This window comes from Argentina silus, assembly GCF_951799395.1.
Source record: "Argentina silus genome assembly, chromosome: 3".
Taxonomy (NCBI): domain Eukaryota; kingdom Metazoa; phylum Chordata; class Actinopteri; order Argentiniformes; family Argentinidae; genus Argentina; species Argentina silus.
Window position 1 is genome coordinate 29,063,872 of NC_139657.1, and position 16,167 is coordinate 29,080,038.

The 16,167-nt window shown below is 40.4% G+C and overlaps 1 protein-coding gene and 1 pseudogene across 7 annotated transcripts in view; both read right to left on the reverse strand.

The window, feature by feature from the left end:
* The window catches only part of pot1 (protection of telomeres 1 homolog), a 45,889-nt gene extending 30,439 nt beyond the window's left edge, over nt 1-15,450 (reverse strand). For 4 of the 6 annotated variants that reach the window (XM_083666657.1, XM_083666655.1, XM_083666656.1 and 1 more), the window contains exons 1-4: nt 15,393-15,450; nt 7,988-8,119; nt 7,472-7,544; nt 1,536-1,636 (exon numbers count right to left, since the gene is read on the reverse strand). In XM_083666657.1, the coding sequence (XP_083522783.1) occupies nt 1,536-1,636; nt 7,472-7,544; nt 7,988-8,107 (294 nt within the window). In that variant the 5' untranslated portion in view covers nt 8,108-8,119; nt 15,393-15,450. Of the gene's footprint in view, nt 1-1,535; nt 1,637-2,262; nt 3,056-7,471; nt 7,545-7,987; nt 8,120-13,908; nt 13,989-15,392 lie in introns of those variants that run through there. The other 2 variants (XM_083666654.1, XM_083666658.1) reach the window with 2 other exon arrangements.
* Nucleotides 5,901-7,246, reverse strand: LOC310801554 (putative nuclease HARBI1; annotated as a pseudogene). Its single transcript has 3 exons — nt 7,230-7,246; nt 6,317-7,164; nt 5,901-5,998 (listed from the first exon to the last, which is right to left on the reverse strand). The product of its transcript is annotated as a putative nuclease HARBI1 (transcript).
* Nucleotides 15,451-16,167: the final 717 nt, after the last annotated feature.

Consider the following 16,167-nt stretch of genomic DNA (forward strand, 5'->3'; position numbering starts at 1 on the left):
CATCTCTGAGGATTATCCTCCCACTCCTCAAAGAAATGCTATCTTGTGACGTGCTTTATGGTTAGGAAAACGTGCATCCCCTTTTGACGAATGGTGCTGTGGATACGGCTGAGAGGAAAAATGTGAGATGAAAGCTGGTTTGTGAGAAAAAGAAGGAGAATCCATTGTTTCCCTGCATATAAAGAAGCAAGCATCATTGGAGGAAAAATAATGATTCTGTGTGTTCATTGAGCAATCGCAGACTAAACCTGAGAGTGAAGGCACACCTTTCCGTCTCTATTTTTTCTTAATTGTTACACATGCCTAGACGGGTTGATGGATGATACATTTGCAAAATATGCAATCAGGACACCAAATATATAGGCCTACTTTAAGATAAGCATTCATTGTGACAGGTGACCCACCCATGTGCACTACTGATATTACCTTTTCTGTTTAATCTAGATCATAAATTGTTTTCATAAATTCCAGCCAAGGCAAACAACAAAACCTAAGAGTACAATGTAACATTTTAGCTTTTAAAAAGCTCTGATTAATCAGTAGCAATTAGAGCAAGAAGTTTTACCGGGAGTAATTAAAGATTGAACAAGTTTTGGTTTTGGTCTCTAAAATCACATTTAAAAATATGGTGTCAAGGTCAATCCCCTCGTGCTCCCCCCGCTTAAAGGCTGTGGTTTAGCCATTACTCAAAAGTGGCCTTCAGCAACAGCAGAAAAATCAAAAAATTGGTTTGTTACATCTTGAATCTCCTATCAGTTTGCTACATCTTGGTAGATTTTTTGCTAGCCCAGTCAAGCTCAACTTTGTATTAGCCAACCTCGCTTGGATGAAACACTGACTGCGAGAGCTCGAGAAGAAGCAGAAGTGATGTTTTTTCGCTCCCATTTTTCGTTACTCTTGAAAAGTATAAATTAGTCAGTGTTATCAACTTAGCTAGCATTACTAGCAAGCTATGTTTTTGAAATGCACATTGCTGAAGTGGTTTTATTTTTCCTGGAATTATAATTTGGTTGTTGGAACACTACAAATGCAGGGATTAGTGAAAAGTATTGGCTGTTCCATTTGGTACAGGTTTCCACCCCTTTGTAGCAAATTTCTGCCTTGAACCTCCCCAGTCTTTGAGAAGAAAGGTGAGGAGAAAGACTGGGAATCGAGGTTCGTAAACACATGACGTAGTTGCATGGAACCGCACCTGTTGTAGCTTTATTCACTATGAAAAAGAATAGCTCAGTTAGACTTTACTAGAATTTACTATTTGTTTTACCAGACTATATGCACAGCAATAGCCTGGGGACGAGGTTACTGGCTTGTTAAGAACACCACTTGAGTGCTTATGTACCATTTTTAAATGTTAAAAGGATACATTTGTAGTTATAAAAAAACAGCATATTTTGTTCTAAAACTATGGCATGGCATCAGAGGGCAGCCAAACGCAAAACATACATACTGTACCATAAATAATGTCCAATGTCCTTATAAGGGAATGCAGCCATCTTTGGAGTTGGAGATCATATTGGAAATGGTTGGAGGCCTACCTCTTTACTGACAGATTCAGAGTAGTCCTTCGCCAGTGCTCCAAACATGATGACATTGATGGATGTGTGCTCAGATGACGGGCTCTGTTGAGAGTCTTCTTCTGAAGAAGACAGAGAGAATGCTTTAGGTTGGGAGGAACAATGTGAACAGTTTAAAATCTGCTGCATATAGGTACACTACTTTATAGGTTGAGGATAAAAGGTATATCAAATGTTGGTAACTCTTTATTCAACAGTCTACAGTCTCTTGGTACCTAAGAATGACTTCATCTGTAACTGTGGAATTCCCTGAGGCAAATACCAGAAAGTAGGCCTACTAATTGTAACCAAGACGTTACCATGTTTAAAAGATTATTTCAAGTAGCCTAATTTCCAGAAAGTGTCAATTGCTACTGTACACCCTAGGAAGGGGAACAGATACTAAACTTTCATCAGGGCAATATTAATACTCATATCTTATCGATACAGTGCCCCTGCATAAGTAATGGGACAGTGAAGCATTTTTTATTCTTTTGGATCTACACACCAAAAGTTCTCAGCTATTATTTTATGGTATTGGTGTAACAGAGCTGTACATGTGTAGTATTGATTCTAGGCTTTGAATTTACCTTTGGAGTCTGCTATTGGTGTCTGTCAACATGAAGACCAAAGAGGTGTCAATGAAAGTCAAGGAAGCCATTATTAGGTTGAAATAACTAATCAGATGCAGCCAAAATGTTAGGCTTACCAAAATCAACAGTTTGGAACATCAATAAAAAGAAAAAAGAAAAAAATCACTGGTGAGCTCAGCAATCGGCTGGTAGGCCAAGGAAGACTTCCACAGTGGATGACCGAAGATTTCTCATGATAATTAAGAAAATCGGCAAGATCATTAACACTCTCCAGGAGGTAGCTGTGAATGTGTCAGAAACTACCGTCTGCAGAGGTGGTTTGCACTGCAAGGTGCAAACCACTAGTTATCCTCAAAAAGGTTAGTCAGGTTACAGTTTGCTAAAAAGTACAGAAAAAGCCTGCAGAGGTCTGGAAAAAGTCATTGTGGACAGGTAAGATGAATATTATCATGGAAGAGAGTGATTGCAACAGGAAAGTTTGGAGAAAAAAGGACCCAAAACATACTGCCATAGCAACTAGGGAGTTTTCAGGGCCTGACAGAGCATCACCAGAGAAGATACCTGGCATCTGGTGGTGCCACTGGGTTGCAGATTCAGGCAGTTATTGCATGCAAAAGATTGTCCACCAAATATATTTTTATACTTCAGAAATTATGTAGCTTTGTTTAGTTTAGAATATTGTCAAACTAAAGCTGAATTATACTATCCACCCTTCTCTAAACTGTAAAGGACCTCTATGACACTGCAATCAGCACACACTTGTCAGCATTTGAAGTTCTTCTATTACCAGACACTTTCCTACCCTTTAGCTTTTCTCAGTTCAGAAAATGTCAGCGGAGCAACACATAAACAGTGTAAAAGGACTAATAGTTGACTGTGACAATGACTGTGGTAATACAATTATTATTATGACCACAAATAATCCAGCACACTCTCCTCTTTCAAACGATCTCAGGACTATTTTGATTGTTTTACTTTTTATTTATCTATCTATTCTTGTTCTCTCCATGGAATGTAGTGTCTGAGTACTGAGAAAAGCGCTATACAAAACAAATGCATTATTATTATGAGACATGACAAGGAAACAAGCCATACTTCATTCTTGCAGCAGGGAGAGAGGGCAGTATTTCAAATGGCTTTTAAGCCTAAACAAGTAAGATAACCCTCTCAGAATAAGCAGCGCTTTGTCATAATGCAGAGATAAATGTAGCATGGACATCACAACAAAGAAGAAATGTCCCTTTTCGACAAGAATATATAATATATAAATCCATTCCAGCTGAATGGCTTACAGTGGGAGTGTGACACTCAAGCCAACTGAGATACAAAGGAGCCGTCGTGTAAATGGCAAACCGCGGCTTGCGGTGGAACCGCAATGAAATCATAATGTAAATATACTTTTCATGCCTAAATGATAAGGTGGACAGAGCTTTCACTTAGAGATCGAGTTGTAGCAACTCTAAACTCACTGCTAGCTAACTGGCTGTCTGGCATGAGACAGCCAGTTCACAGTTTGATTTAGCTAAAATCAAACTGTGAACTGTAAACACAGCCAGCTAAGTGACAACTGGCTGTGTGATTTGCTTAATGTCAGACAAAAAATGCTCATCATTTCAGCTGCTGTGTGTCCGTGGTGCCGCAAGTGGAATGTGATGTCATGAGTAGAGTGAACTTCAGGAGTGATTTCTCCAAATCAGTGTTCAGTAATACTGTGACTGTAACCGGCTCTTTCTCACTCATTATTGGGAGTTGAGACACAAATTTGGCTTGGTTAGAAAGCTGAGTCAAAAAACTGGGGGAAAATCCCACAACGATGGCAGTTGTTTGCTCTAACGGTACTAGTTAAACTCAGACATTTAAGTAGCTTTCATGAAATTGGCTTAAATTTGGAGTCCTGGAGTAAGCATAAATGAGAACACCTGGGTTAAGCCTCATTAGTATGTGTTCATGCTGTTGGTCTAATGGTGCTCATAAAAACCTGGAATGGAATAGAAAAGAAAACACCATTACTGAGACAAAACAATGGCAGAGGCAAAAAGAATTTGTTCTAAAAACCTTAGTGAGCATGAAAAAACGCTACTGAAACAAATTGTTTCAAACCGTCCAGTTATTGAAAGTAAAAACCATACTACTGCTACTGAGCAAAAGAAAAAGAGTGGCTGGGCTGCAATTTGCAGTGAATTCAATGCAAATGAAAATGTAACCACAAGAATAATAACAACTTCAGGTGAGATATCTTCATTAGTCAGTATTTCACATTTCTCATTCATATTTTTGTGACACCACTTATATTGAATGATATCTGCCTTTATAGACTGTGTGGAAGAACTTTAAACTGGCTTTGAAAAGAGAGCATGCAGAGATCAGAAGAGAGAGATTTAATACTGAAAAAAAAGACAAGACTGATGAATTGAGTGACTTGCTGTCCGGAATAACAGAGCACCAGCAACCTCTGCTGCTCTCATATCAAGAGCTGAAATTAGAAATGTTATGGTTGCGTGAAGCGTGGCTTCAGCCTTCCCTTCAGTGTTCTTTTGACTGCGGGATTAAGTAGTGGTTAATTCAGCAATTAAAGTAAACCTTTTAATATATACATATATTAACGCATACCAGACAATTACCATTTGGACAGGTCAGATGAAGAACTGAACATAAATGGTAAATATACCAAATAAAGTAAATTGGTTACTTCCCTTGGTAAATATATTCCACTGTCTGTGTCAATCTTTGTTCTTCTTTCATTCTAAGGACCATATGAGTTTATTTGTGCTGGTGTTGGTAGAGAGAGCTATGATCCAAAAAAGATACAGTAATGAGATAATTGTGATTATCAGCCATGGTGAACAATATGGTTCATATGAATGAGTGCATTCGGAAAGTATTCAGACCCCTTCACTTTTTCCACATTTTGTTATGTTACAGCCTTATTCTAAAATGGATTAAATTATTTTTTTCCCCCTTATCAATCTACACACAATACCCCATAATGACAAAGCCAAAACAGGTTTTTAGAAATGTTTGCTAATTTATTAAAAATAAAAAACTGAAATATCACATTTACATAAGTATTCAGACCCTTTACTCAGTACTTTGTTGAAGCACCTTTGGCAGCGATCAAGTCTTCTTGGGTATGACACTACAAGTTTGGCATACCTGTATTTGAGGAGTTTCTCCCATTCTTCTCTGCAGATCCTCTCAAGGTCTGTCAGGTTAGATGGGGAGCGTCGGTGCACAGCAATTTTCAGGTCTCTCCAGAGATGTTCGGGTTCAAGTCCAAGCTCTGGCTGGGTCACTCAAGGACATTCAGAGACTTGTCCCGAAGCCACTCCTGCGTTGTCTTGGCTGTGTGCTTAGGGTCATTGTCCTGTTGGAAGGTGAACCTTCACCCCAGTCCCCAGGTTTTCATCAAGGATCTCACTGTACTTTGCTCCGTTCATCTTTCCTTCGATCCTGAGTAGTTTCCCACATCCCCACAGCATGATGCTGCCACCACCATGCTTCACCGTAGGGATGGTATTGGCCAGGTGATGAGCAGTGCCTGGTTTCCTCCAGACGTGACGCTTGGCATTCAGGCCAAAGAGCTCAATCTTGGTTTCATCACACCAGAGAATCTTGTTTCTCATGGTCTGAGAGTCCTTTAACTGCCTTTAGGCAAACTCCAAGCGGGCTGTCATGTGCTTTTTACTGAGGAGTGGCTTCCGTCTGGCCACAAATAAGCCATACTAAATGCATTTCATATTTAAATGCATCTCATCTAGTTGAAGTGCTGCAATGTGAAAGCAACTCTGTGTGCAAGTCCTCATTGGTCATTGTCTGCCTCAGCCACAGGCACATCTGCTTGATCCTGATCTTCTATTAGAGCAGGGGTGCCCAATACGTCGATTACGATCGACCGGTTGATCGCGAGAGTAGTGCGGGTCGATCGCGTGACATTAAAACATTTTTTTTACGACGGACATTTGTGCTTCAGCACGGTACGAGGCAATTGAGCCAGTGAGAGTGCGCCACTTGATTGACGTACAATGCGGCCAGTCTGAGATCGCTTCTCTTCTACGGGTCACGTGTCATAAATATATATATATATATAGCATTTTTTAATGTGGGTAGATCATTTTGACCTGGTCATTTTGAAAGTAGCTCGCAAGCCGAAAAAGTGTGGGCACCCCTGTATTAGAGGATTAGGACAGCAATGCTGCTTCAGGTAGTTGTGCAGCACAGCTGTAGCAATGATCACCTTGCAGCATCTTCTTGGCTTGAAACGAAGTGTCCTGCGTAAACACTGGAATACATTTTTCCATACACCAAACATACGCTTGACTATCCCTCTAGTGCGGATATGAGCTCTGTTGTATCTTTGCTGCTTAGCTGTTGTGGGATTTATGTATGGAGTGAATAAAAAGTTACTCTGACCATATCCACTGTCACCAAGTAGTAGTCCACTAAGTTGTCCTCTCTGAAACTGAGCACGTTGAGTTGAGAAAGATCCTTGAATCGTGAGTTGCACCTTTCCAACGGGCAACAATGTTTGAAAACTCTAAATTAGGAGTGCATACACCTTGAACACTGATTGAAAACCTTACGGTTCCTGTACTCCTCAGCATCAGGAGTTGATGGACACTTGATGGGAACATGACATCCATCTATGCAGCCAATCACTCCTGGGAAGTGCCCATATTCATAGAATTGCTCTTTATAGTTGGCTTGGCCAGCAACATCAGGTAACTTGATGTAAAGACTCAGTTCACAAATGGCCCTGCAGACTTTGTGAACTATTCTATACACAGTTGCTTCACTGGCACCACACAAATCACCAGTTTCAGGATGAAAGATTCCAGATGGCAAAAACCTCAAAGTGATCATAACTTGGAGAGAATTGGGTAAAGGCCTTCCTCTTAGAGACAGAGAGGAAAGTCTAGGCTCAAGCAAAGATATTATCTCTGATGAATTACATACGAAAGCGGTCTCGAAAAGTTATTTCATCAAAGTAATTTAATGGAATACTCCTCTCTTCATTTGGTCTTCATTTTGATATTCCAAATAGTCCATGCTCCTTTACAAACTACTAAGCAGAAGTTAAACCTGCATCTTTGAAGGATACATTTAAGCTTCAATTTAGTCCTAGAGTAGCTCTAATCCTTCCTCTTGCAATCGGCTTTGTTTAATTCAAATCTACGACTATTTTAAGATAAGTCTGTGCAAGTTGCTTTGAGTTAAGACAGCTCAAACAGGCCTTTTAGTCTGGGACTAGGCTTAAGCCTTGTCTGTGAAACCGGCCCTAAAAGTTTTATGAATGCTTCAGTCAAGTTTTAAGTAGGAGCAAAATACCTTGTATCACGGTCTTCAGGACATAGAAGTCGTCATCCATGGATACCAATGGGCCCTTGTGAACCACTCTGCCCTGACAGAATAACAGGAAAAATTCAAAACTTAAGAGACAAATGGTACAAAACATGCAATCCATGTTTGAAAATGTGCTGCAAAAGGCCTATTCATCCAGGGAAAGCAGTTTTGCTGTTAAATGATTCCACAGCACAAAACCTTGTGCAATCATCTGCTCGTCATGTATTTGAAATAAAAGAGAAATGCACTGAAGATCCTAGGAGGAAATGTAATACATTGACAATACATTGGATAGAGAGGTGGTGAGAGAGGAGAAAAGAGAACCAGTGAGCTAGAAAGAGAATGCAGGATAGAAGTAACTATAGCTGGATATAGCAGGGAGAAAGGGGAGTAGAGGAGAGCAATCAGGCACTGAAGATGAGGAAAGAATGCAAGAGGGACAAAGATACACACAAATTGGAGTGGTGGATTGTAGGCATTTGTCCCCTGACTGAGACACACCTTCACAGTCTTGTTGAAGCAGTCTGAGGTGGGGCTGAGGAGTGGGATGGGGATCCTCTTGAGATGAGTGGGCACCTGGGTACCAGGGTTGGCCAAGTCATTGACAACGCAGACAGGCATGACTTCAAGTGCCTTTTCACAAAATGAAAAGAAAAGAAAAACAAGACTCAAAGCACAGAACAAATTCAAGAAATAGACTAATCTGTATGAACAATTATTAAAATCACAATCATAAGTCAATTTCAAAACTAAAAAAACACCAAAGCAAGCATGAACTTAAGAAGCTGATAAGTATTTTTGCTGCAATCCCAGCAGGTGGCTTGTTGTTCTCTGTCAGAGCTTGTTTGATTTTGACGGAATTTGATGGGCAAATCCCACAGTGCTACCTTGTGTGGCAACGGATGGTAGGGTAAGAACAGCCCCGGAGGCAGCCAGTCAGTCAACCATTCAGTCAGTCAGTCAGGCAGGCAGAAAGGGATCCAAAAAGACAATTAAGATCAGGATTGGAATAGCCACAGGCACACATCTGTGTAGGGATATGCTATTGGAGACCAGAGCTGTCTGCGAGGGGTTAACTTTACAAAATAACTCACCTAAGGTATTTTTCTAGATTTCCTCCTCCCATGTCTAAGATGATTCTACATCCACAAGCCTATAGGTCTCCCTCTCACAGCTCACTCTCTTAGGAAAAAGAGGACAGTCTGGGTCCTGGCCCTTCCTATTGCTCATCTGAACCTCAGAGCAGTGACACAACTGGAGGGGGTTACAGAGGGGTGGAGTGGCACCAGCTGTAAATACCACCCGCAGCCCTGGAGCTTAATGCCAGCCTGTTCCCAGTGAAATGTCAGACATGCTACAACCCTAGGCCCCGTGGGGGAAAGCCTTACTTGGTTCTCAGTGTTGCAAACCCCCAGTTCCTTCAAACCACAATCCCTCATTAACTAAGAAGCTAATTGAAGTTCATCCAAACAAATGTTTTTCATGTTATTAATATAGCCTACTGACCCAACTAAATTGACCAAATTTTACAAGCCAAACACTATAATTGCATTCTAAAGCGAGGCAGATCTTTGTTATCATTGGCCAATGACCATATTAGTACTAGTAGCCCATATATTTTGGCGGGAAAACACTTGGCGGGAAGACACACAAGAATGTACAAGAATGTACAAGAATTACAAGAATGTAAGAGTGGCGCTGCACCATGCTGTGAACTTGGCACCACCATGTAAACATTTCAAGGCAAATTAAACTATATATTTAGTAATGATAGAGTAGTTATTTTTGACAGCCAATGACATTGTTGTTGAAAACTAAAGTGAAAATGAAAGTGTTATGATGTTCCTCAGTGAATTAAGCGTTTTAGCAGTATTTCTTTCGCATTTTGATATGAATAAATGCGAGTCAGGTTTTGATAATACAATCCAGTGCCATTGTTCAAAAATCCTGGGGAGAACCCTGGAGTAGTACGGCAGCAATGATCATCCTCCCCTGCTTCATGTTTTCACTGAATCTTCGCAAAGTCATTAATCTAGGGGCTCAAGAATCATTTCGCTTCATGATCCATAATTAAGTCTCCTCTGTAACGATTGCTATGATCTATCCTCAAGCAAAAACCCAATTGGTTTGGCATTAGCCTGTGACAAAGGTTCATTACCTGGCTATACAAATCCCTGCTATATCAGTTTTATGCTTCTGCAGTTGTGCAAAAATGAAACCTTTGGCAGAAAGAAAAAAACATTGGAGATAAAACAGAACAGCAGGTGTTTTCTACTGCTCTTTTATCGGCCTAGAAACAGCTTGCCAGCGTGAGTGGGAGTGCATGCAAGAGCCTAGTTATGCGCCGTCTGTGCCGAGGCTGCTCCTCTCACAAACCTAATTTAAAAGTCAGCGTCATTCTCCTCTCGAGTCAGACTCACTCTCTACAGACGAGTGGAGAGGGGCATGACTAACTGCCTGCCTGACAGACCCGGCCTCAGACACTCGTCCTTGGGAGGCCTCCCGTCTCCGCCATCACGTCCTCGAGGAAATCAGGCTGGGGACATGAGGGCGCAATGATGATCCGGTCTGCTCGCCAGTACTTGGGCACGACCCAACAGAGAGGAAGGGTTTCTTATGCAGGCAACATCCTCAGAGAGAGAGCGTCACTGAACTAACTTTCATTCACAAATGCTCTACTACTCTCATTACTATCCAGAGTGACACCTGGAGACATTCCATTTGTTGACATTAGTTTAACAGTGTAATCATTGAATTAGATCAATACCATGTACAAAATAATGAACCCAAACAACAATTACTATGGGGTCAAAGTAGAGATTCTCAGCTTTAATTCAATGGGGTTTTTTCAGACTAGGTTCACCATTTAAAAAGTACAATATGTTTTAAACATACTCCCCCTATTTCAGGGCTACAAACGTATTGGACATGTATTGGACAAACATCCAAATAAAGTACTCTTTATTTGTTTAAACACTTGTAGTGTTTAGTATTTGGTTGACAATCCTTTGTATGCATTAACTGCCTGAAGTCAGACGCTGGGTACATTCTCTGGTTATGCTCTGCCAGGCCTGTACTGTAGCCATCTTCAGTTGTTTGTCTTGAATCAGGAAATGAAATATACAGTATGTTCAATTGGAAAAACTCCCTAGTTTCTATGGCAGTATGTTTGGGGTCATTGTTATACTGTATGATGAAGCACCATCCAGTGAATTTGGAGGCATTTGCTTGTACTCAAGCAGAAAATATGTTTCTGTACACTCCAGAATGCATTCTCAGGGTTCTCAAAACCCGACTTGCGTACCTCTGTACTGAATGCTGACATTCTGCAGATGGTAGTCTCTGACACATTCACGCCTACCTCCTGGAGAGTGTTTCTGATCTGTGGGACAGTCGTTTTGGGGGTTTTCTTACTTATGGTGAGCATTCTTCGGTCATCCACTGTAGAAGTCTTCCTTGGTCTACCAGCCCCGTTTGCGATTGCTGAGCTCACCAGTGATTTTTCTTTTTTGAATGATGTTAAAGCTGATGTTTTTTAGGATGTCTGAGGTTTTGGCTATGTTTCAGATTTTTTTTTCAGCCAAACAATGGCTTCCTTGACACCTCTTTGGTCCATGTTGACAGACAACAATAGCAGACTCCAAAGGCAAATGCTGAGCCTAAAATTAATCAAGATATTGACAGCTCTCTTATGCCTGCACAAATGATGTGACAGAACACACCTGACTAACCGCAAACACCTGTCAAGCCAATTTTCCAATACTTTTGGTGCCCTGAAATAGAGAGACTATGTATAAAAAGGGTTGTAATTTCTAAATGGTGAAACCAATCTGAAGAAAGAAAACACTGAATTAAAGATGAGAATCTCTACTTTACACCTTTAACCTAATTGTTTGATTTCAAATCCAAACCTTGCATGCTGCTCTGGCCTGCACATATGATAGGGCCGGCAGACTGGTGCATTTGCGCAGTCTAATATGTTACCCCCAAAGTGGCAAGTTCATAAGCAGCATGAAACACAACTTAAGTGATTTTTTGATCCCAGAATTCCTTGCTTAAGCAGCTGTTCAACCATTAGACGTTTCACATGAATTAAGATCAGTGAAAATATATGTATTTAATTAGGGGTGGTTGTACGTACAAGAATGAAAAGAAACAAGTAGCCTGTCTTAGTGTTATCGAAACACAAATAAATAAGACAAACCCGTTTTTTTTTTTTCATGGGACCACATCATTTTGAGCACCTCAGCTGAGCCGCACAAGGGAATGGAACAGCTGCCTCTCGTAGGGAGACAGGTCAGTTTATGCATTTGAGACATATCAAATTATACAATTTAACCACAAGTCAATCATTTTCTATTTTTGAACAAAATATTCAACTGAGGGGGTTCAAGCACTTTCAAGGACCATGAACATTTTCAAAAACGACCAAGGCCTTTTTTTCCTCATTCATATACTTTCAAGGATTCTCAAGGCCTGTGGGAGCCCTGTGCTTGATAGATATGTTCTTTGGTTGTGCAACTGTGGGCACAACTCCAATAAATGCAAAACAAACAGAACATCTTGAAGACTTCACTACAAGACAAGGTGTCATCCCTAAGATTACCTCAAGCCATTTGCTCAGTCTGATGTATGACTTTTCTTATATGTCTGTTAAATCTGTTTTCAAGTATCAAAGTGAAGAAAAAAAACAAAAAAGTAGGCAAATGTTATTTCATTGTCTACATCTCCTTGACACAGCACCTTTGCATGAAGATTGACATGATATTATTAGCAAAAAAAGTGTTTGCAAATTGGCTCGACGTCACAAATTATACCAGTGAAGGGTTGACGAATCACAACATGAATGTAAATAATTTGCTGTACCAAATCTTTCTCATGTGGCAGAGGGCATCAATGTGGGATTGAGGAGAGGCAGAGAGAAAATGAACATATTGGACAGAGACAAGAGCGATGTCGGTATTCAGCAATGCCTCATGGGTGATGCTGAACACATAAACTGTCTCCTCTTCGCCTTCACTTGCTATTGCGTACGAGAAATCTCGCTTGCTCCACATTTTCATAATCTGCTTTTTTGTTTGGGGGAGGCACAAAGGCTCTCCCGAAATAAGCTTGTCCAAATGATACCCATTGCCAAGGGGAGCTTTGTGTTCCTGTATCTCTACCGTGCACTGGCAATTATGGCACTGACAGAGATGCCGTTTATGTAAGAAGCATGTTGGGCCAGTGTTCCTCCAGAATGTCTTCATCTCCATCTTTCTCTTCACAATGTGCAGCTCAGCACTGTGGACTGCTATGGAATTGCCTCCGCATTGTACCGTTAAACAGACTCCTCTCTGCACCACCTATGGCTTGACTTGAAATGTCTATTTTAAAAGGCTATCATCCTTTGCCTGGGACCTAAAAGAAGAGTCTAGGCGATCAGGGGAGTGTAGGGCCCGCAGATTAGTGTGATGTCTCTCTAAATTTACCTTCTCATATTGTTATACACAAAAGAGCAAATGTGTAAAGAAAGGTCCCTAAAATTATTCAATATAGCCTGAACAATTGAGAATGTAGGGCTGACCCCATGGAGTCCACTCCACAAATCATCAGTCGGTAGACATGCAGTTGAAGTCATCTGAAGTCATCTCAAGCAACTTTTTTGTTTATCAATGTGGTAACATTCTGAATGTTGCACGTCAACAGTGACCACTGAGACATAGACATGGTTCAGCACTCTACCTATTCACTGAAGAGGGAAACACTGTGCCTTCAAGTCATTGCGATGTGTGACCCATGCCAAAGCATGCAGCTTCCATTTCAAAAGAGAGGAGCACTGGACGAACTTTCATAGGCAAAAGAGGATGAGTAACCTCAGTGGTGCCCAGGCTTATAAATATTCCCCCACACTTTCACTGGGCACTCCAGCCGGAAATTGCAGCCACTGGAGCGTATCGGAGAGGAAAACACGTGGTGAATTAATTGCCCAGTGATGCAGCGAGATTAAAACAACAAAAGTGTGTAGACAAAGAAAAAAAATGTATAGACAGAGAAAGGAAAATATAAGAGCCTAATTAATTCCATACGGGGCCTCTACAAAAAGTGATAATTCACTGCATCGATACAATCTCCTGGACCTGAACCATTACTCTCAAAGATGCATACCGTGATTCTAGCTACAGCATTTCCAAAGGTGAGATTCATTGTGAATTGTGAAATAATGGTGCCTGGCAATTTAGACAAACATATAGAGTTAATGACATTGCTCAAAGTAAACAGGGACTTAAAATAATCTAAAATGGAATACCTTAGCCATATCTACAGCACTTGAATATCCTATTTATCATGTAAAATTAAGACTACATACCTTCAGCGAACATTAGGGCAAATTAAACCTACTCAAACATAGCCTAATGCCACAACGACACCTCACTTCATACCTTTTAGAAGAAAGCCGAACATAGGATAGTAGTAGGGCTGTCGCGGTTTGGAATTTCTCCCCCTGCAGTCCTGTAATACCCTTTTCAGACAGAAAATACAGCTTAAATTGCGCTTCGATAACTGTATTGATCATTCCAAGCGTAACAGAGGAAAAAGTGCCGCTTCTGAAGCATCTGTACCCTTTCACAAAGCATTCAGTCAAGTACACCATGGAACACTCATGTTTCGCTACCTTAACAACAAACATGATTAGCCAGTTGGTTGCCAGCCAACAAGTTCAAATCATGACATTTTGAGACGTTAATCGGCTCACATTTCCCTACTGTGTTTTAAAAGAAGACATCCCAAACTTTCTCCAGATTGTCATTTGAAATAAAGATTTTGACAAACACGTTGGACAGGATCATGCACCCAACCGTTCAAAATGCCTCCTCTAGACTGCATAGAGAACACATTATGGACTGTGCACAAATCATTTTCCAAGGCTATAGAGTGGTAGTAAAAATCATGTTTAGCCTTGGGATATTATTTGTGTACAGTCCATTAGGTGTATGCAATCTAGAGGTGGCACTTTTAACTGTTGGGCCACAGTAAAGAGTAATGACACCCCTCATGGTTGAAACTTGATTCATATTCGAGACGTGTTGTTGAGTAGATTGGTAGTAAAAGTTTAGTTTCATGTTTAGCCTTGGAAAATGATTTGTGTACAGTCCATTATGAGTTCATTTTTCATCAGGGCAATTAGGATATTAGAAGAATTACAAACCCTTAACACAAATAATACATTGAGAGGATTAAATGTTTATTTCGAAATATAGTTACATATAATTCGTGGTTCCTTTAATCATATTTCGTATTTCTATAAGCTTAAACAAGTTTAATGTGGGCGCTTTTATTTTGAAGAAATCTTCGTTAGCTTCGTTTCCGAGCTAGGTGGGCAGAGTTCCACTATTTCTCGTTCACAGAACACAGATCCTGCGTCACAGGGAAGACATGATAAAACATCTCTTCTAATGACTTGTTTTACTTAATTGTAACTTTCCACAAGAAAGATCACAATAAACACGTAGGGTATCTTGAAGCAGATTTGTATTCAGCGACAAGAGTGCGGCGACATGTTTTTGTTTTCGTCCATGTATTTGTGTGAAACCTGAGTAGGATCCAGTCAGGTTGCAGTTAAGCACTGGTAGCTATCTGAGTGAATTATAGTCAAGCTTGTTAACCTTAACATGTGTCACTAGCTACTAAAACATAACCACGCCGTGTGATTTAAAAGACACATAGATAACATTAGCTAGCTAACCCAACTACTGCTGGTTAGCCAAGCTAGCATGCCAGCTAGTTAGCTAGTCATCAACAAACGCCTTGCACCCAAGCAAACATAAATCAGTCTTAGGACACTGAGCTCGTAGTCCAGACTAATATGGATTGTTCTGAGGCAATGTGGACATTGAAATTACAAAACAAATGTCAGCAGACTTACTTTGGGTTCAGCTGTTGTTTCCCTCGCTTAGTTTGAAGTCTGACAGCTTTTCACCCTGTGCGCATGCGTACGTCATGCAGTCAGCGTCTTTTTTGATGTTTTTTTTTGATGATGACATTTTCGATTCAAGTTTGATTTAGATTGTTGATTCTGTTTATGTTTGACGCTATACTTATCAATATTGCATTCCATTGCATATAATCGTGTGTGTCTTAAGTTAGTAATAAACTTCCAACGTTACAAAGAAGTGTTTTCTCTTGCTTTGACAAATGGTGGGTCTAAGAACAATTAACTAATTTACTAAGATATTTGAGATATCGAATACCCTTCAAATTACTGATATGAGACTGACTGTTGAAGTAATTATTCTGCAAAATAATATTTCAGAGTTTAGCTTATTGATCTCTGCCCAATAAAACTGATATATTATTCCTCTCTTATTGATCATTCCAAATCAGAAAGATGATTCAACCCCATAGTGTACTTCTCCAAGCCATGGGCGCTCGCTTGCTGTGTTCAATCACCATCGTCCTGTTGTCCAGCCAAATCTGCTCCCAGCAAACACAGTACATAACCACAACCTTGAAGTTAGGCTGTGGTGAGTTTGCTGCAAAGTTAGTGCCAACATAACCCAATGACTACCTTCTGTTAATGTAGCATGGTGGTGGTAAATGTTGGTGCCATCCTGGTGCCAACACAACAGCATGAACTTGTACTTTGCCATTTGTAATGCCAAATCACACACCTGAATCAAGCTGATTCTAATTAGGCCATG